The 16,326-nt window shown below is 44.0% G+C and overlaps 1 protein-coding gene across 3 annotated transcripts in view; it reads left to right on the top strand.

The window, feature by feature from the left end:
* Nucleotides 1–9,377: 9,377 nt before the first annotated feature.
* The window catches only part of angpt2b (angiopoietin 2b), a 34,353-nt gene continuing 27,404 nt past the window's right edge, over nucleotides 9,378–16,326 (top strand). Inside the window, exons 1-3 of one of the 3 annotated variants that reach the window (XM_023832079.2) lie at nucleotides 9,378–10,057; nucleotides 14,614–14,769; nucleotides 15,731–15,852. In XM_023832079.2, the coding sequence (XP_023687847.2) occupies nucleotides 9,782–10,057; nucleotides 14,614–14,769; nucleotides 15,731–15,852 (554 nt within the window). In that variant the 5' untranslated portion in view covers nucleotides 9,378–9,781. The remainder of the gene's footprint in view (nucleotides 10,058–14,613; nucleotides 14,770–15,730; nucleotides 15,853–16,326) is intronic. The other 2 variants (XM_023832078.2, XM_023832077.2) reach the window with 2 other exon arrangements.

Raw genomic sequence — 16,326 nt, 5'->3', positions numbered from 1 at the left:
GTTAAATCCTGCAGTCACTGAATTCTCCCAAGTCTTGTTTTTAAGTAGATCCACAAACGAAGACCGCCTTAATGACCACCGGGGTTTGTTCTGCTGTTGCCATAGACCTGCTGGGCACATTGGCTTTGTAATCGTCCTCTGAGCATGTCCCGTTCGAGCAGCTGCGTCGCATCGCCGGACTGTACGAAAGCCTCCTGGCCAGCTGTTTACCGCCATCCCCATTATTATCTCCCCTTCAGCTGCTGGACGACGGGACCTTGCTTGTGTGTTAATAGTGGACGGTCTGCCCCTCCCACATAATGTAATACGTCCCATGATGCAGAGCTGATGCGATCAGGCACAGAGCTTGAATATAAATGAGACTCTGCTGCTCTCTCTGCCATATCGGCCGTTTTTTACCCAGAGCTCCATGCTGTTTATGTTCCGTGTTCTGTGCCCTTTGACATCAGAGCTAAAAGTGCCTTATTTGCACTTTTCCTCCATGTACAGAACTTAGTCTACTAGGAGGGATAGAAACAGATCGGAAGTGCAGCACCTGCGAAAGCCAGGTGCGTCTTATGGTGTAGGATATGGGCTCAGTAACTGCTGTGCTGCATTAGCGGTCAGTGGGGAGGACGACTAGGGGATATGAATTATGCATACAGTCCAGCAGGTGGGTTCCCCTCAGTCACATTTCTCTCCGGCGGCATCTACTGGCGACTACGTGCCCAGCGGGCTGTGCATTCTTCTGTGTTAGATAGCATAATGAAGCATGTGGCTCACACACCGGCAGGATATGTCTGTTGCCACTCTGGCATCAGAAAGAGGTGTGTCATCAGCCCACCTGAACTGACAGGGGGTTTCTGTAATTGGGTGGGGGTGGGGGGGGCATTGATGGGTTTTATCGGTCTTTCCTGATTAGCAGGAAAATGGAGAATAAAATTGGGCAAAAAAAACAGAGTTGCTGACTGTGCGTGTGCAGGGTGTCACCAGGGTGTCCCAAAGCCATTTAAATGTTTAAAGGGCTGCAGCTGTACCTGTTTTATCTTGTACCCACTGCTGAGGCTGAACAGTGACTTTCTTTGTGTAAGTAATTAGTTTAGTAATTAGTGATACCTACTTTGTGTATTAATAATGGAAAACAGGTACAGGCCAGCATTTGACTGAAGTGCATTGAAAGAAGGCCATGGAGATGTAGTACTCTGGAGATGAAGTTTTCTGGAGATATAGTGCTCCAGAGATGTAGTACTCCAGAGATATGATACTTCAGAGATGTAATACTCCAGAGATGTAGTATTCTGGAAATATAATATTCAGGAGATGTAGTATTCTGGAAATATAATATTCAGGAGATGTAGTACTCTGGAGATGAAGTATTCTGGAGATGTAGTACTGTAGTTCCTTCATCTTGCCTTGCAGCAGGCATGTAAGCAGCAGGTAGAGCGCTCCCCCCATGTGTGTAAATCAGCGAGCGGGCATGCCCAACAGCCTGGGCGTCGCATGAGCTTACCAGGATATCACTGTGAAACCCTGCAGCTGTTCAATTACTTAGCAACCCTCCCATCTTTCCAGGTCCTCCAGAGTCCCCCCCCCCTCCATTTTTCTCTATGCCCCCGTCCCCCCCTTACGGATACGAGGCCGGGACTGATAGCACAATTTATGCTCTAGCTAAGCGCTGAAGTCATCATCATTCATCAGCGTGCATCGCCAGGGCAGGGTGGTGATGTTAGCATGAAAAGAAATGTTTCTTAGAAGTGAACTTTAGTAACAGCCCATAGCTAAGTGTAACCCCACAACAAAACTCAAGAAGAATTATGTCGAAATCCTGCCTGTTCCTGGTCAAACTGACTGATCATGTGTCCTGCTTCCCATCACATTAATTAGCTAGTGATTCAGATGAAGAATCCCACCAGGATTTAATGGTAGAATCAGCTCATAACAAACTTCTGGTTCAGGTTCCGCCTGTTGTTCTGCTATTGTGCACTATCCATTGAGTGAAGAGTTCGTTACCACCTAAACTGGTGCTTTTCTGATACCTATGGGATCACAGAGCATATATTAACAGAAAAAGAATGATAGCACATAGATTGCACCTTTTGACTTTACATTTTCATTCCTGGAAATTTAAGCCATGACTAGAAAATAATATATACCTGTAGGTCTGTAATGGTCTGCCGTTAAGCCAGGAGTCTCCAACTCCGGTCCTGGAAAGCTACCGTCCAGTAGGTTTTCTATCCTACCCGGCTTCTGATGAGCCACAGCTGTTCTCAGGTAACTACCAGGAGCAGGTGTGGCTCATCAGAAGCCAAGTGGGACACAAAACCTACTGGATAGTAGCTCTCCAGGACCGGAGTAGACCCCTGCGTTAAGCATTCACACAATCTACACCTCTCTTAGCTATGTGTTACACCCCTTAAATACTTGCTTAAAAATGATGCTAATGTACAGTTATTATTTACATTTTTAAATAATAATTGTAATTATATAGAAAAAAATTAGATACTCACAAATACACACACACATTAACCAATCATTACAATCAAAAGAGTCAATTATAAATGTAAAAATATTTCAGTTTCATATTTAATAGACACTTAGACATCAGCATACAGGGGTCTCAGTTCTCTTCAGTAACTGGTAGTTCGGGTCACATACTGGAGAAATTCAAAGATAAATTAAGATAAATGTGAGAGATCTTCAAAGGCACATGGAGTTAAATTGCAGAAAGAGTGACTGGCCCTTGTCTTGTGGCTGCTACTAAATTCCCTTTTAAGTTCCTCCAACTTCCACCCTAAAGTATCAATCCCTCTTAAACACACGGAACCTTAATTATATGTAAGTGGAACACATCCCAATCCACTCAATTTTTGCCATTAATAAAAGAGGTCATAGAGCTTCTGCTATTGAAATTTCCCAGTTTCATGTCATAATTTATTATCTTTGAAGAGAGGGAACATTTTTTTAGTTTCTTTTACATGCATCACATGTTGATTGGCTGAGAATCAGAGTGGTAGATGTATTGTTTTGTCCTGGCCTTTCCGGAAATCTTTCAATGCAGCTTTCTCACAATAATATGTTTTTTTCTGTTTAGTTTGACTCATTTACCGTAAGTCACAGGACTCCCAATATAACATGCAAAGTATTTACAAGGATACTTTCACAACTGTAAGTGTTTCCAATAAAATAAATAGACAAAGAAAAGTTTCCACAGAAAAAAAATGCAGATTTTGATGATGGAATTAAAACACCAATTCAAGACAGGGCTTGTGACAGACGAACAAGCCCTCATTGATATGGCTGTTCTTACTTCTTAATAATTTAGAAGCAAACTTCCAAAACTCACTCAGTCCACGGGATACGTTTTCAAGCAAACCTATGCGGAGGTTTGGAAATTTGATCTTCAGTTAAGTTTGAAATGTTATACTTGGCAGATAAGGAACTGGCAAAAGAGGTCAGACCCTGACCACGGGGGCGGCTCCAAAGTACAGCGGTTTGCATGTTCTCCACGTTTTCATGGGTTTCCTCCTGTTTCGTTGGTTTTGCTGAGCGTGTGGGTTGTGATGGACCATCATTCCATCTAAAGTGTCCCCTGCCCTGTACATCCTGTGATAGGCTCCAGGCTCACTGAGTCCCTCTACTGGATAAATGGATATAGAAGATGGATGGATGGATGGATGTGAAACTGACAAGCTTACAGCTACTTTACAAGTGGCACCATGTGGCAGAAATTAAATAAAGCTCAAGAGGAAGCCTGTGAGTGTTGTGAAACTTCAGTGTCCCCCCCCCCAACTTCAGTGTACCCCCCCCCCCAAGTCTGCCCATGCTCCCGTAATGTTGTGCAACATCGCTGAGGTGTTACTTCACTCCCCTCATACTGGCTGAGCTGAGGCAGCCTTTTGGAGAAAATCCCCAGAGAGGAGAAACACGCGATGTTCCACCGGAGAAGATCGGTGGGAGTAACACAAGAGCTCAGGCACTGACACTGCCCCTATCGCACGGACTCATATCAGGAAGCTGAACCCCCAAAGTGCTCTTTCTAGGCGTGGTGCTGTTTGCCCCCATACCCCGGCATCTCCAGCTGCCTCTAATAAAGGGTGCTGCAGTAAAAATGCATCACATTCTCCGAGCCACAGCACACACGGCTACTCGTCTGGCATGAAAATGCCACTGATGCTGCGTTCGGTCGCAGGCGTCTACGGGTGAGGGGACAGCGATGGATATTCGGGCAGGAAAAGGAGGGAGAGCTAAAAGCGGCTGCAGTGAAAATTTCATCTTCTGCAGTTAGCCAGTTCCCCGGAGTTCTAAAAGCTGGCCGGGAAAGATAAGCGGAGCGACCGGCAATGTGGCAGAGTAGCTAAGAAACTGTAAATGGGGTGAGAGGCCTGGAAGTTTCAGTTATAGAAGAGGAAATGTGATTGTATTGCTGCACAGAGGTAGTTAACCTTTTTTGTTATATGCAGTGACTAAACAATAAATCTATATCAACTGTTGCTTAAATTCTAGAATGTGGCATGAAGTGAAGAAATAATTTCAACGAATTAGATCGCAAACAACTTTGAGTTGGTCAGGGAATTTAATGCTGTTTACAACAAGCACCTTGTTGTAACTAATGAGAAATTAGCATCTTTTTACTTGAAAGTCTGTTTTTTTATACCCCATACAACCAAAACAGGATGAGGCTATAAAGTTGTATATTAGCAAAAATCATGTTTAATTCAGCCTTGGACAAGAATTATCTTGGCTAGTGTTAAATGGAAATGTATAGCTCGTTTTTTAGTGGTCTGGTTTTATAGGGGATATTAAATAATCTTTTTTTATAGGGGTTGGTTGAACTTAATGCTGTAATGAGTTTAACTGAGACTGCAGGAGTAGATGTACTCAGGGGGGTTGTGATGGCGTTCCAGCCAGTCAAAACCACACATACTGTACAAGAGCCTGATTAAATGGTGGAAAACAAATGTGCTTTATTCAGTGTCTTTGTATGTTCCTTAAGGCCAAGGGAACAGATACTATTTCTTTCATACTCTCTTTCCTATATGCCAGTGCAACCTAACCCTTCCCCAAAGAAGGACTGAAACCCAGCTAAAGCTCTTGGAAAAATTTAGAGACTGTTCTATATTTTTGAAAAATATACTTTGTTAAATCCTGATTTAATCCTGGTTCTGCTGGCAGAAGGCTACACTGCACGGCAGACTGCTTACAGGCTCAACATTTCTAAGACAGCAGTACACAAGAACAAGGTGAAGTAGGAGATACTGGGAATGACCAAAAACCAGCCAGGTAGAGGGCAGAAGCAATTTTCTAATGCCAGAGATGACCGTCAACTTATCCGGCAGTGCCTCGTAAATCTGAGGATGACCTCAAGTAACTTTCAAAAGGAACGGGAAACATCAAGTGGTGTGAAATGCACTGCTAGGACAGTTTTTAGAAGCAGGACTGAAGACCCATAAAGCAAGGAAGAAACCCTTCATCAATGAAAAGCCAACTCCTTCTGAAGCAGGGGCGATTCTAGGATTGTTTTAAGGTAGGGAACATTAGAGGAGCCATAATTTATACGGAGGGGCTAACCTTATCATTAGCCAATGATATGTTTTGTGTCGGTGAGTGACGGGGAGGGAGCACTCCAGGGGCCAATCAGTTTTCAGTTGGGTCAGTGCCCTTGTAGCCCCGCCCCTATAAACTCCTCCTGCCCAGAAGGCCAGGAATCTAGTGTGTTCAGCAATACTGATTTCTTACCTTACGGTGCCACCTTGTACGCCCCCTGCATCAGGCTGTCCTGCTCCTTTCCCTTTCAGCTTGTGTCCCATTCATTCATTCATCACATTGATTTTGCCATCCAATGTCAAAATAGGCAAAATGAAACAAAAAAAAATGATTAATAAGGTTTATTAGCTCGGTAATGACTGCATGTGTCTTGGAAGGATTCCCATCTGCCCGATGATGCTTCCAGCTGTCAGACAGCTACTGTAGGTAAACGGAGCACTGCGATTTTAGCCATTATTACTGTCAGATCAGTAGCAGTCAGAATGCTTATGGTTTCCTGTTACATATTCTGCACAGCACCGATGTGTCATGGCCAAAATGTTCTGAGGAAGGTCTGCGTTGTGAGGGTTTCTGGGTTCGGCCTAAGGACCGGCAGCTGATCCCTGGTTAACATACCTGTATGCCACCGCCATCGTTTGAATTCAGATTTAAGATATCTGACCTTTAGAAAGTAAAAACCCTTTCATGCTGAGAGCCAAGATCTATCTAAGTATCACGGTTCCAGAGAAGGGGTTGTTCAGATTGTTCTGCCACATGCCGGTTCATATCGCTGATTTATTTTTTATTTTTTCCAAAGCATGTGCTCTATGATTTATAGATTTAAAATTAAGGATTAAACCAGAAACCATACCGTGATGAAAACAGACTATCATCACAGCTGGTTGTTCTACTCATTGCCTTGTAAAATAGAGCATTGAGCATGCGGGACAATCCAAAGTGAAACGGCTGGGATTTGAAGGACAGTCACCAGGGTTTCTAGAGTTTTGGGGCACAACGACACACTCACCTCGTGGTCAAAGCTTTCCAGAGTGACTCTGGTTGTTTAAAACATATAGCTCTTCTTTTCCAGGCCTCGTCCTTTGCAATTGGGCAGAGTGACAGCTTGACCATAAAAAGAAGACATTATCCACAGATTGATGTAGCTCTGGAAGCTGCTCTTCCCACTAAAACAATAAAGGATCCTCACTATCCTCTTGGATTGGGTTTTGTTGGCAATGTAAGCCATTACACCCAGACTGGTGTCACTCTGCTGTATCTGGGGGAGGGCATGCCTTGAGGAATTACGTGGAAGGGTTGAACTTCAAACCCGGGAGGTTATATGTAGCAGTTGTGTCAGTCTGCTGCTGAACAAAGAGCTTGTGGTGTCCACTGGTCACAGAAGAACGTTTGATAGCAATCCCTCTGCCGTATATCGTGTGAGGGTACCGTCTTTTCTTCTGTACATGAAAATGGGCTCAACGACTAAGCCATCAAAATGTAAACTTTGACCTTATGAAATCCAAAGGGTGCTTTGTGTTAGACTCTGGTATTCAAACCTTTTTATGGACCAGTCCTCATACCCCACCCCACTTCTGTGGTGTACGTGTGTGTGAACCTTCAGACAATGAAAATTGGTACACCCTGATAGACAATATAGCGAAGGACTTCAAACAGATTAAATTAATGCATGTCTGGGTATGTCATGTGTGTCCATTTGCCTGGAAACTCAAGAGATAAACGGAAACTGGCATTTTGGAAATATTCCTAGCACATAATGGTACAATGGATTCAGTGCTATTAAATATGAAACGGATATTCCAAAAAAACGCCCGACCAAATGATTTGCTGGTGTGAGTTCCAGAGGGGGCTTTGCTGTTGTACTCTTGAGAAGGGTACTTATGTTGAATTACTTTTTTACTGCAGTAATTCAGGATTTATCTAAGGTCATCTGTGAAATAGTGCACTACATTCCTAATGGACTGTGGTTTGGCATGGCAAGGAAAACTGGGATCGGATCTTTGCTGTGGACCCAACAATACTGCACTTAACTGGGAATGGGATACTTTGCAAAAGAGCCTTGGGCTAACTTAAACCTGTTAGCTACTGAGACTGAGACCCACTGCATGTAGCCGTCCAGTGATCTATCCACTTGTAACCAGATGGGTCAAGGTTTCTAAGCAGCAAAGGAAGTGTTTATGAAGTATTTCTGAGACAATAATGTTACATATCATTTTAGCAGATGATTTAATAGTCTATTTGCCTAGCTTTTTTTTTCCTAAATGTGCATCTTGGGTACCTGTGAAAATAACACAATATAGCCATTTTCTGACTCTCTGGGTCCCTCACATTTAACGCTGGCCCAGAAATTTAGCAAATGAAAAAAGAAAACACATTTCCCATGTTGCTATCCATTTAATCACATCTCCAGCACAGCATCATGCGATGAAGACGGGCAGCAGACTGCAGTTTTTATCAATACTCCAGCCTCGAAGCGCAAGCAATTAAAAGCAATGCAGCAAAAATGAGCGCGAGTTAACGAACCCCCTCCACTACCTTCTCGGTGTCGACGGCGCAGACGATCTGATGTTGCGACGGGCTGCATTATTGCCACCCAAGTAAAAGCACGATTTACCATGAGAAACGATGCAGGGGCAGATAAGGGAAGCAGTGTTGCAGGAAGCTGCAGGCTCCCCTCACAAACAGCCAGCAAACCGTGGCTGTGCTTTGCAAGATTATCTCTTGTTTGGTCCCAGTTCATCTTAAAGGCTCAATATTCATTATGTCTAGCAAAGTTCTCCTCCGTTGTTTACAAACATTATTTCTAATGATTAATGTCTTTCCCATGTGATTCTCTGTGTGCAGGAAATTACCGGATGTGTGCTTCATAGGCTATTTTACCAGTGTTACAGTGTTGGATCAGACAGCTTGCTATCTCTAAATGTCACAGTATAAAAAATACATTTGTCTCACGTAACCCTGTCCCAGACACGGTTGTATTATGGGGGGGGTGCACGCCGTACTTACAGAGTGTTTGTGCCACAAAAGTGATCCCACAGTCGGAGAAATGCAACAGCTGCCGAAATATTTATATTGCAGTTGCAGCGAAAGCTGAAATCTAGTGCATGTTTGAACTTTCTAGACTGTCAGTGATTCAGATGAATGGAGGTGTGTGTGTGTGTGTGTGTGTGTGCAAGCGGGTTTACCTATCCTTATGGGGACATAATGTCCCCATAACGTGATAAATATCCGTTTTTTTCCCTTATGGGGACCGCTTTCCTGGTTACTTATGGTTATGGTTAGGGCAGGGTAGGGGTTAAGGTTGTCATAGTTAGCGTTAGCATTTTTCCCATTGAAATGAATGAGCGGTCCCCATAAGGATATGTATACCCTACATGTGAATGTGTGTGTGTGTGTGCACACCTAAGCATGGCGGCTTCACTTGCTTATTTAATTGTAACTTTAGTTATGAGTTATTTATGAGTTATATGAGTTATTTAAAAAGAATGTCTTGCCAGCAGCAATTCTCTGTTTTCTGATTCTATTTAGCTCACACCATTGCCATCACTAGGAATGATGAAAGGATGCATGAGTTTGATTCAATATGCACCTTCTGGCACATGAAGAAAAAAATGCCCTCCCACCCATGCATGTGGCCAGCACGGAGTTTTCCATAAACTCTGTCTTGTGAAAAATGCTGCAGGAGCAGTGGCAGGGAAGGGAAGCGAGAGCAGAGAGTGTTCTTAGTGTAGGTCATCGTCGTGGGGGTTTGCTGCGTGCATTTTTGTGGCATCCTCTTCCAAACCTGGGTGTGGAGTAGGGGGGGGGGGCTGCAGGGTGGGGTGGGGGAGTGTGATGGCTGACTGTGTATTAAAGAAGGGGAGGGCAGAATCTGACTGCTTAAACAGCACAGACTCCTTTTTACGATAATCCCTGAACTGGCACTGCCCAGAACATTCTTCATTCTTCTAAATGAAACCTTTTTTTCTTTAAAAAAAAAAAAAAAAGGAAAAAAAAACAGAAGAATACAGAGAGAGTGTAAGTTTACTGAAAAGAGTTTCGCAAGCGGGCGGGCAGATGAGCACGAGGAAACAATCCCCTTAACCTCCGCATCCTGCCAGACGGCAGTGAACTGGTGCAGCAAACGGCCATAAAAGAGGATCAAGGACAGAGCGAGGAGAGGAGGAACGAGGAGAACAAGCGGAGTGGGATTGCAGTGTCCTACAGGAGAAACTCCCGTTAAATCTCTAAAGGCCGACTCCCGGCTCGCCACCGCAGCAAGATGCGGCGGTTCCTGGCTGCAGGCAGCCTGCTGGTGGCGCTGTTGTCTACTGCAGCCTGTGAGCGGCGGCACCACCGTGTGCAGCACGGCCCCTGTAGCTACACCTTCCTCCTGCCGGAGATGGGGCACTGCGGCCCCACCGGCGAGTTCCAGGTGACCAACTCGCTCCAGAGGGACTCGGCGCCGCTACCTGGGGGCACCGCCCCCACCGAGCAGGACAAGAAGCTGACAAGCCTGCAAAATGCCATGGAGAACAACACCCAGTGGCTGCTGAAGGTAACCCTACAGCAAGAAGCGTGCTGAGCGCTGGGAGCTGCAACTGGAACCAAGCGATTGGCTGCATGCGTTCCAGCCTGTCCCGGCTGTTGTACCCTTGAGGGAAGAACTTAAAACCTAAATCACTTCTCTAAAAATAGTGGATACATTTCCAAAAAGTTGATAAATGTGTGCACCATCAAACTGTGAATTAGGCAAATTTATTTGGCTAAAAGTGTCTTATGTGTACTCAAAAAAGTGAAGATTAACTGTATTGATCCCAGAAGGAAATTCTGGAGAAAAAAAATTGACTTACTCAAGGGTGTAACAACAAGACAAATCACATAACAAGTTAACATGCCTGCTGATTTGTTCTCTTGATGCTTAAGGCTGCTGCTGATGTCAAATTCAAACTCCGTTTCTTCTTTTGACTAATCCAGATGTAAGAGTGATTTTTCTATCAGTGCTGGATCTAAATTCTTTCAGGGCTGCAAACTCCTCCGTGTCACACAATGTATGACATGATTGTCTGTGCAATCTGTCAACATTACAGGTAAACATCACACAATTTATGTTACATAAACAATTTAAATGGCACAGATCTGAAACTAGGCATCATTTGTAAATCTTTGTCGCTGAGTTTCAATCTTTGAATCTGAAGTTATATTATCAGCAATGGGAGTTGTTAAAACTTTCTTCATATGGGGAATTGAAGACTTAGAAGAGGTTACACTCTAGCAATGTCACATTGCAGACAAATGCATCAGGTAGAGGGGGAAAAAGAGAAGAAAGGTTCTGTGCCGGAAACCTGCCTGTAGAATGGAAACATGTGTTTGCATCGTGACTGCCCCCTAGGGCCGTTCATGTGCAATCAGTCTGCTAAGCCACATCTGCTCAGTGAGGGACAGAGATGGTCTTCATGCTGCCGCTATCAATGTCGTCTTTGTTCTGTTCAAAGACGTTGCACGCCGCCTTTGGTAGGAGTTTGTGTCAGCAGAGTCCGGGGGACTGACCCACCTGCCGGTAGCTTACTGGGAACCCCCTCCCCCAGTGCTGCAGAGATGTTCGCAGGAGCGGCGCTGGACTTCAACCGTGGGTGGGGTTACTGTGATCCTGCGTAGACGTGGGCATCACAGGGAGCTTGTAGCCATGTGAACATGCATATCTGCTGGCCTTTCCTCCCTCGCAAAAGTGCACTGGTAACACCAGGCCAGAATAATTCCTACAGTGCTTACAGATAGACAACTGCCTTATCATGCACTGCATGGACAGCCTGTTGTAGTACAGATAGATAGATAGATAGATAGATAGATAGATTCTGAAGGAAACTGCAGGCTTTCAGTAGCTTAATATATACATTAAGACAGTAACAATAAATAACCGACAATGATAATCAGTAAAAGTGCAAAGAATGTCAGGGAAAGTTTTACATGGAATTCCATAGCAACGATGACCAGAATCAGATACATACAGTAAAACACAGTGCCTGCAGCCAAGCTTAAACTTGAGACTTAAATATTTAAAAAATAAAACCGTACTCCAGGTACTTATGGAGCTGAGCAGTTTGTAGCATTTTCTGGCATTTTATCTCTTTCCTTCAATAAGAACTAATATGCAAAGGGTTATCTCTTAAAAGCTGTGCTCATCCATTGCCCCGTGCTCGGCTAATGCTATAGGTCTTGGAAAGTAAAAGAGAGATTCCTCCCTACTCTGCAGTAATGACCTGTAATCATCTCCAGAAATGTCCTGATAAAGAGATTTACTGTAGAAAACTGGGAGCTCGCCATTCAGTGGAATAAATCCCATTCGTCCTGTACAGCAAATGATCATAATAGTCAATAATGTACTTGCCGATACACGTTTGTTCCGATTGATTAAGAGGTAAACTAAGACACCAACTAATTCAGATAATCTGGTTTCATCTACGCATTGTTAGAACTAACAGACAAATAAGGCAGTACATTACTTCAGATCACGCTCTGGAATTTGTTAAGCACGGGTCCGGTTTTGATGTAGTATGCTTACATACGGGACCTGACTACTGCAGAGATACTGTCCCCCGACACCTTGTGTTTTGCTGTAACAGAGCCATACTGGACCACGCTTTAAGGGAAGGGACGTCATTTGTTGTGATTTTGGCTTTCCAGCTGCCCTTGTGGTCAAATCCAGGTTCAATCACAGAAATTTAATTTCCATGTCTTTCTGCCAGAGTCAGAACCACTGGCTTATGTCACCATAATCATCATTGTCGTTTCTGTTCCATCGTTCAGTCACTTTGATTTTTGAGCCGACCTGCTTGTAAGTCCTGCGCTTACAATCATTCCTACGGCCCTGTGAAGCAGCAGGAAGCTATTTAATAACTATTTAGGCGAGTATTTTAAATGGGCCCGTTTTCTTGATTTGCTTTTTTTCTCTCTCCACTTCTTGACCTGACTGTGTCCAGGTTGTCAGGAAAATCATTTCCGCTCCTTTTATCACGCATTCGGGTCAGTTTCAATTCACATTTTTCTCCACCCCATAACCCAGCGCCCTGTATCATACTCCACTCGAGTGCGGTGAAAAATGAAGTAGCCTTTGTTGTAGGTTAATTAAAAACAGCAGAATGCGCTAAGAAATAAAACGATTTCACTCGGAGCCATTGTTCAAGGTGCCGCCTACATATAAAACCAATTTAAAAGTCTGTGATGGATGAGAACCCCGGTGTCATGGGTCTTGTTATTGCAAGTCAACAATGAATTTTGATTGAAGTGAATAAAAAATAAATAAATAAAGAAAAACGGGTCCCAATGCACAAAGGCACAGGTGCCAAAATTTTAAGCTGCCCTACCGCTGTGGGGCATGCGGGCGAAGCTGGGTGTGTGGATACAGATGCTGTATCACAAAGCATCCTACTTTTCCCCTATTTCCTTAACCCTCAACACCACATTGCTGTTCGGGCCCAAAGGATGGCCTTGAAGAATAGCTGGGGAGGGTAACCGCACTGGTAAAGTCTGCCATGACACTCTACATTTGGTTCTGGTGCCAAGGGGGCCTGAAGCTGACAGGAAGATTGATTGTCCAGTACCCCCCTCCTTTTAACGCGTAATTCCCTTCCGTGCTTCTGCCTTCCCAGTGCTAATTTCTGTTTGTACTTGCTATCAGAGCTCAGGTTCTCATTATGATCTCTCATATATAATAATTATTAGGGAAAAAAAATGTTGAAAAAAGGAAAACAAAAAAGTGGTTTAGGCTTTAGTGCTGCACCCTTGAGAGCAGCGTGTGAAATAAGGCAAAAGAAAAACAATGAATATGCTTCTTAAAAACCTCGACAAGGCTGTGACTGCAGCAGGAGAAGTAATCTGCCATTCTCCGTATCGCATTTCAGGCTATGTTTATGCTCATACTAACTCATAGCATTAACAGAACTCAATGTCACACACACGCAAATGAGTGATCCAATTCAGCAAAGGAATAACCTGCCCACTCAATTTCAGTGCCTGACAAGCAAATCAGGCCCACTCACCCTGTGTGCCTACATTATTTGTACATCTGAAGGATTACCTTTAATGCAATCAACCAATCCACAATTAAGTTGAAAACCATCTGTCAAAATATTTTTAAAAAGCTGTCAAAAAATGAGAAATTGTGATCTTGAGGCCTTTTGGCTTCGCTGCATTAGAACTTTCCGGGTACATTCTCCCCGTTCTGTTCTCATATTATCTCTTTTGGATAAACACTGCGACGTGTGAACAGCACCTGTCAGCTCGCACAGACTACAGCTGAAATCACACCATCCTGCAAGGCTGGGTGCCCCAGCTCGTGCATCACAATCAAACTTAATGCCAGTTCTGTAACATTCACAGGAAGCAACTGTTGAATAATTTAGAAGCATGAATGAGATATGAAATATATAAACACACACTACATGGACAAAAGTATTGGGACACCAATTTGTCCCACATCTCACTCTGAATCAAAGGGTACTAATATGAAGCTGGCTCAGCCTTAGTTGCTGTAATAAATAGCCTGTACTCCACTGGGAAGACTTTCCATCAGACGCTGGAACATTGCTGGTGGGATTTGCTGCCCCTCAGGTTGGGTACTGATGTTGGGTGATCAGGTCCCTGTCTGTGAGCTTGTGTGGCCCCCACCTCACAGCTGAACCTGCTCCCAGATGTTTCCACTTCACAGTCACTTGACTTGCGGTTGACCAGGGCAGCTCTAGCAGGACAGACATGTGGAGAACCGACTTGCTGGAAAGGTGTCCAGTGGCTTCCAATGGAGTGACAGTGTCAGGCTGACTAACCTCTTCTGTATGACCCCCCCACACACACCATTCTGCCGCCATTGTTTGATGCTGCAGATTACATGGCTGTGTGCTTAATTATACACCTGTATGTCAGCAGTGGGTGTGGCTTATGTGGCCAATTCCTGTAATTCCTGCAGGTGTCCCAGAACTTTTGTTCACATAATGTATAAACATGGTGAAACTGACTGACTAACTAAGCGTGGATGCTCTGTCTAGCATGGGTGCAGGCTGTGCTATTTATCCCACTACACACTGTATACGTTACAAATAAAATTTCATATATTGGCAGCTGGAGAACTACATCCAGGAGAATGTGCGGTCAGAGATGGAGGAGATACAGAGGAATACTGTGCACACGCAGACGGCTACCATGCTGGAGATCGGGACCAACCTTCTCAGCCAATCAGCAGAGCAGACCCGTAAACTGACAGATGTGGAGACGCAGGCGAGCCAATGGGGTGAAACCGCAGCCTGTGGCTCAGACTTTAATGGTTTATTTTTATAGGCCGACGTCTGGTCATTGTTTAACTTGCTCAGCAATCCCATAGGACTCGTTCGTTACCTGCTTGCGTTCGGTTGCTGAATTTTAGCTGATTAATGACCTTGCTGTTTTGCGCGTGAAAAAACAAACTTCACATATATGCACGTAGTTGTGATTGGAACACATAAAACAGCAGGGGAAGTGTATTTTAATCAAAACGGTACGACCAATCGATCTAAGCAGCTGTTATTTCAGAGATCACCGTGATGTTTTGTTTTCGTGTCTTTTTACATCTTGTTCGTCAGCCGGTCACCACGTACAAAAATACAACCTGCACCAATATTTTGTCGGCTTTGTTCTGTCTTCTGTTAGCTTAGCCTATGAGGCTGTTAAAACAACAGCCGATTAGAACAGAATATTTACCCATTATGGATACACTCAAATTTCATTTGCTCTGTTTAGAGAACTGTAATAGTTATAGTCTAAAATCATTTAGAAGTTAGCAAAGCACTACCTATATGTAGCATAGTGGCCCTCTTTGGGGAACAAAGCGTATCCATTAATACAACCGACTGTGTAACGCGAGTGGTTTAGATGATCAGGAAGGATTTCGACCACTAATCTTACTAGTTTTATGACCTGAAACTCGTTGTAAACCTTCTTAAACATTACAACAGATAATTTTATTCTCCAGAAAATTGTTAAATGTCTGGCAGCAAGGTCACTCCCTATAAGCTGTATTGCATAATTCAAAATGCAGAGACCTTCATACAATCGTGTTCCAGAGGTTTCCACAGAAGAAAACATAGATTTGTGCTTCCTGCGGAATGAGCGTATTACTGTGTGACAAAGACGGTTGACCCATCCAATGTATGGTCATTAGCATGTTGTAAGATGTATGACCACAGTGTCTGCTGGTCTGCAGATGATGAACCAGACCAGCAGACTGGAGATGCAGCTGTTCGAGTACTCGCTCTCCACCCACAAACTGGAGAGGCAGATCCTGCAACAGACTCAGCAGATTTCCCGTCTCAACGATAAAAACAGGTCAGCTGAAGGGGTCGCTAACAGGGGCCCCCACTGAGAGTGAGTGTGTGTGTGTGTGTGGGGGGGGGGGGCACAAGTACAGCCATGGTGTGAAGGTGCTGAGATCTCTGACATGAGGGAGGAAACTGAGGGATATGGTGAATACATGTAGTGAAGACTCTGGTTTCATAAGGAGATGTCTGTGGTGATTGAGATGATTAAGAAAATGGACTTGGGACCTTGAAATAATCAGCACCAGGTCATATCTGTGGATATTTGACTCCACTGAGCTCAACGTGCTGTGGGAATAATGGCTGCAGGTTCGAGTAGCAAAGTCCCATGCTGATTCAATCATGACGGCATGCTGCGGCAGTGAATTTAGTCGGAAAACACCGGAAAAAAAGAACTATCCCAAGGCCTGCAACCCCAAAGCACAGAATATTTTTGAGCATCATCCAAATCATAGAAAAACTGACCGCAATGTCAGACAAAAAG

This window comes from Paramormyrops kingsleyae, chromosome 23 (genome assembly GCF_048594095.1).
Source record: "Paramormyrops kingsleyae isolate MSU_618 chromosome 23, PKINGS_0.4, whole genome shotgun sequence".
NCBI lineage: Eukaryota > Metazoa > Chordata > Actinopteri > Osteoglossiformes > Mormyridae > Paramormyrops > Paramormyrops kingsleyae.
The sequence above is the reverse complement of the archived record's forward strand: the minus strand, read 5'-3'. Positions and strand labels throughout refer to the sequence as shown.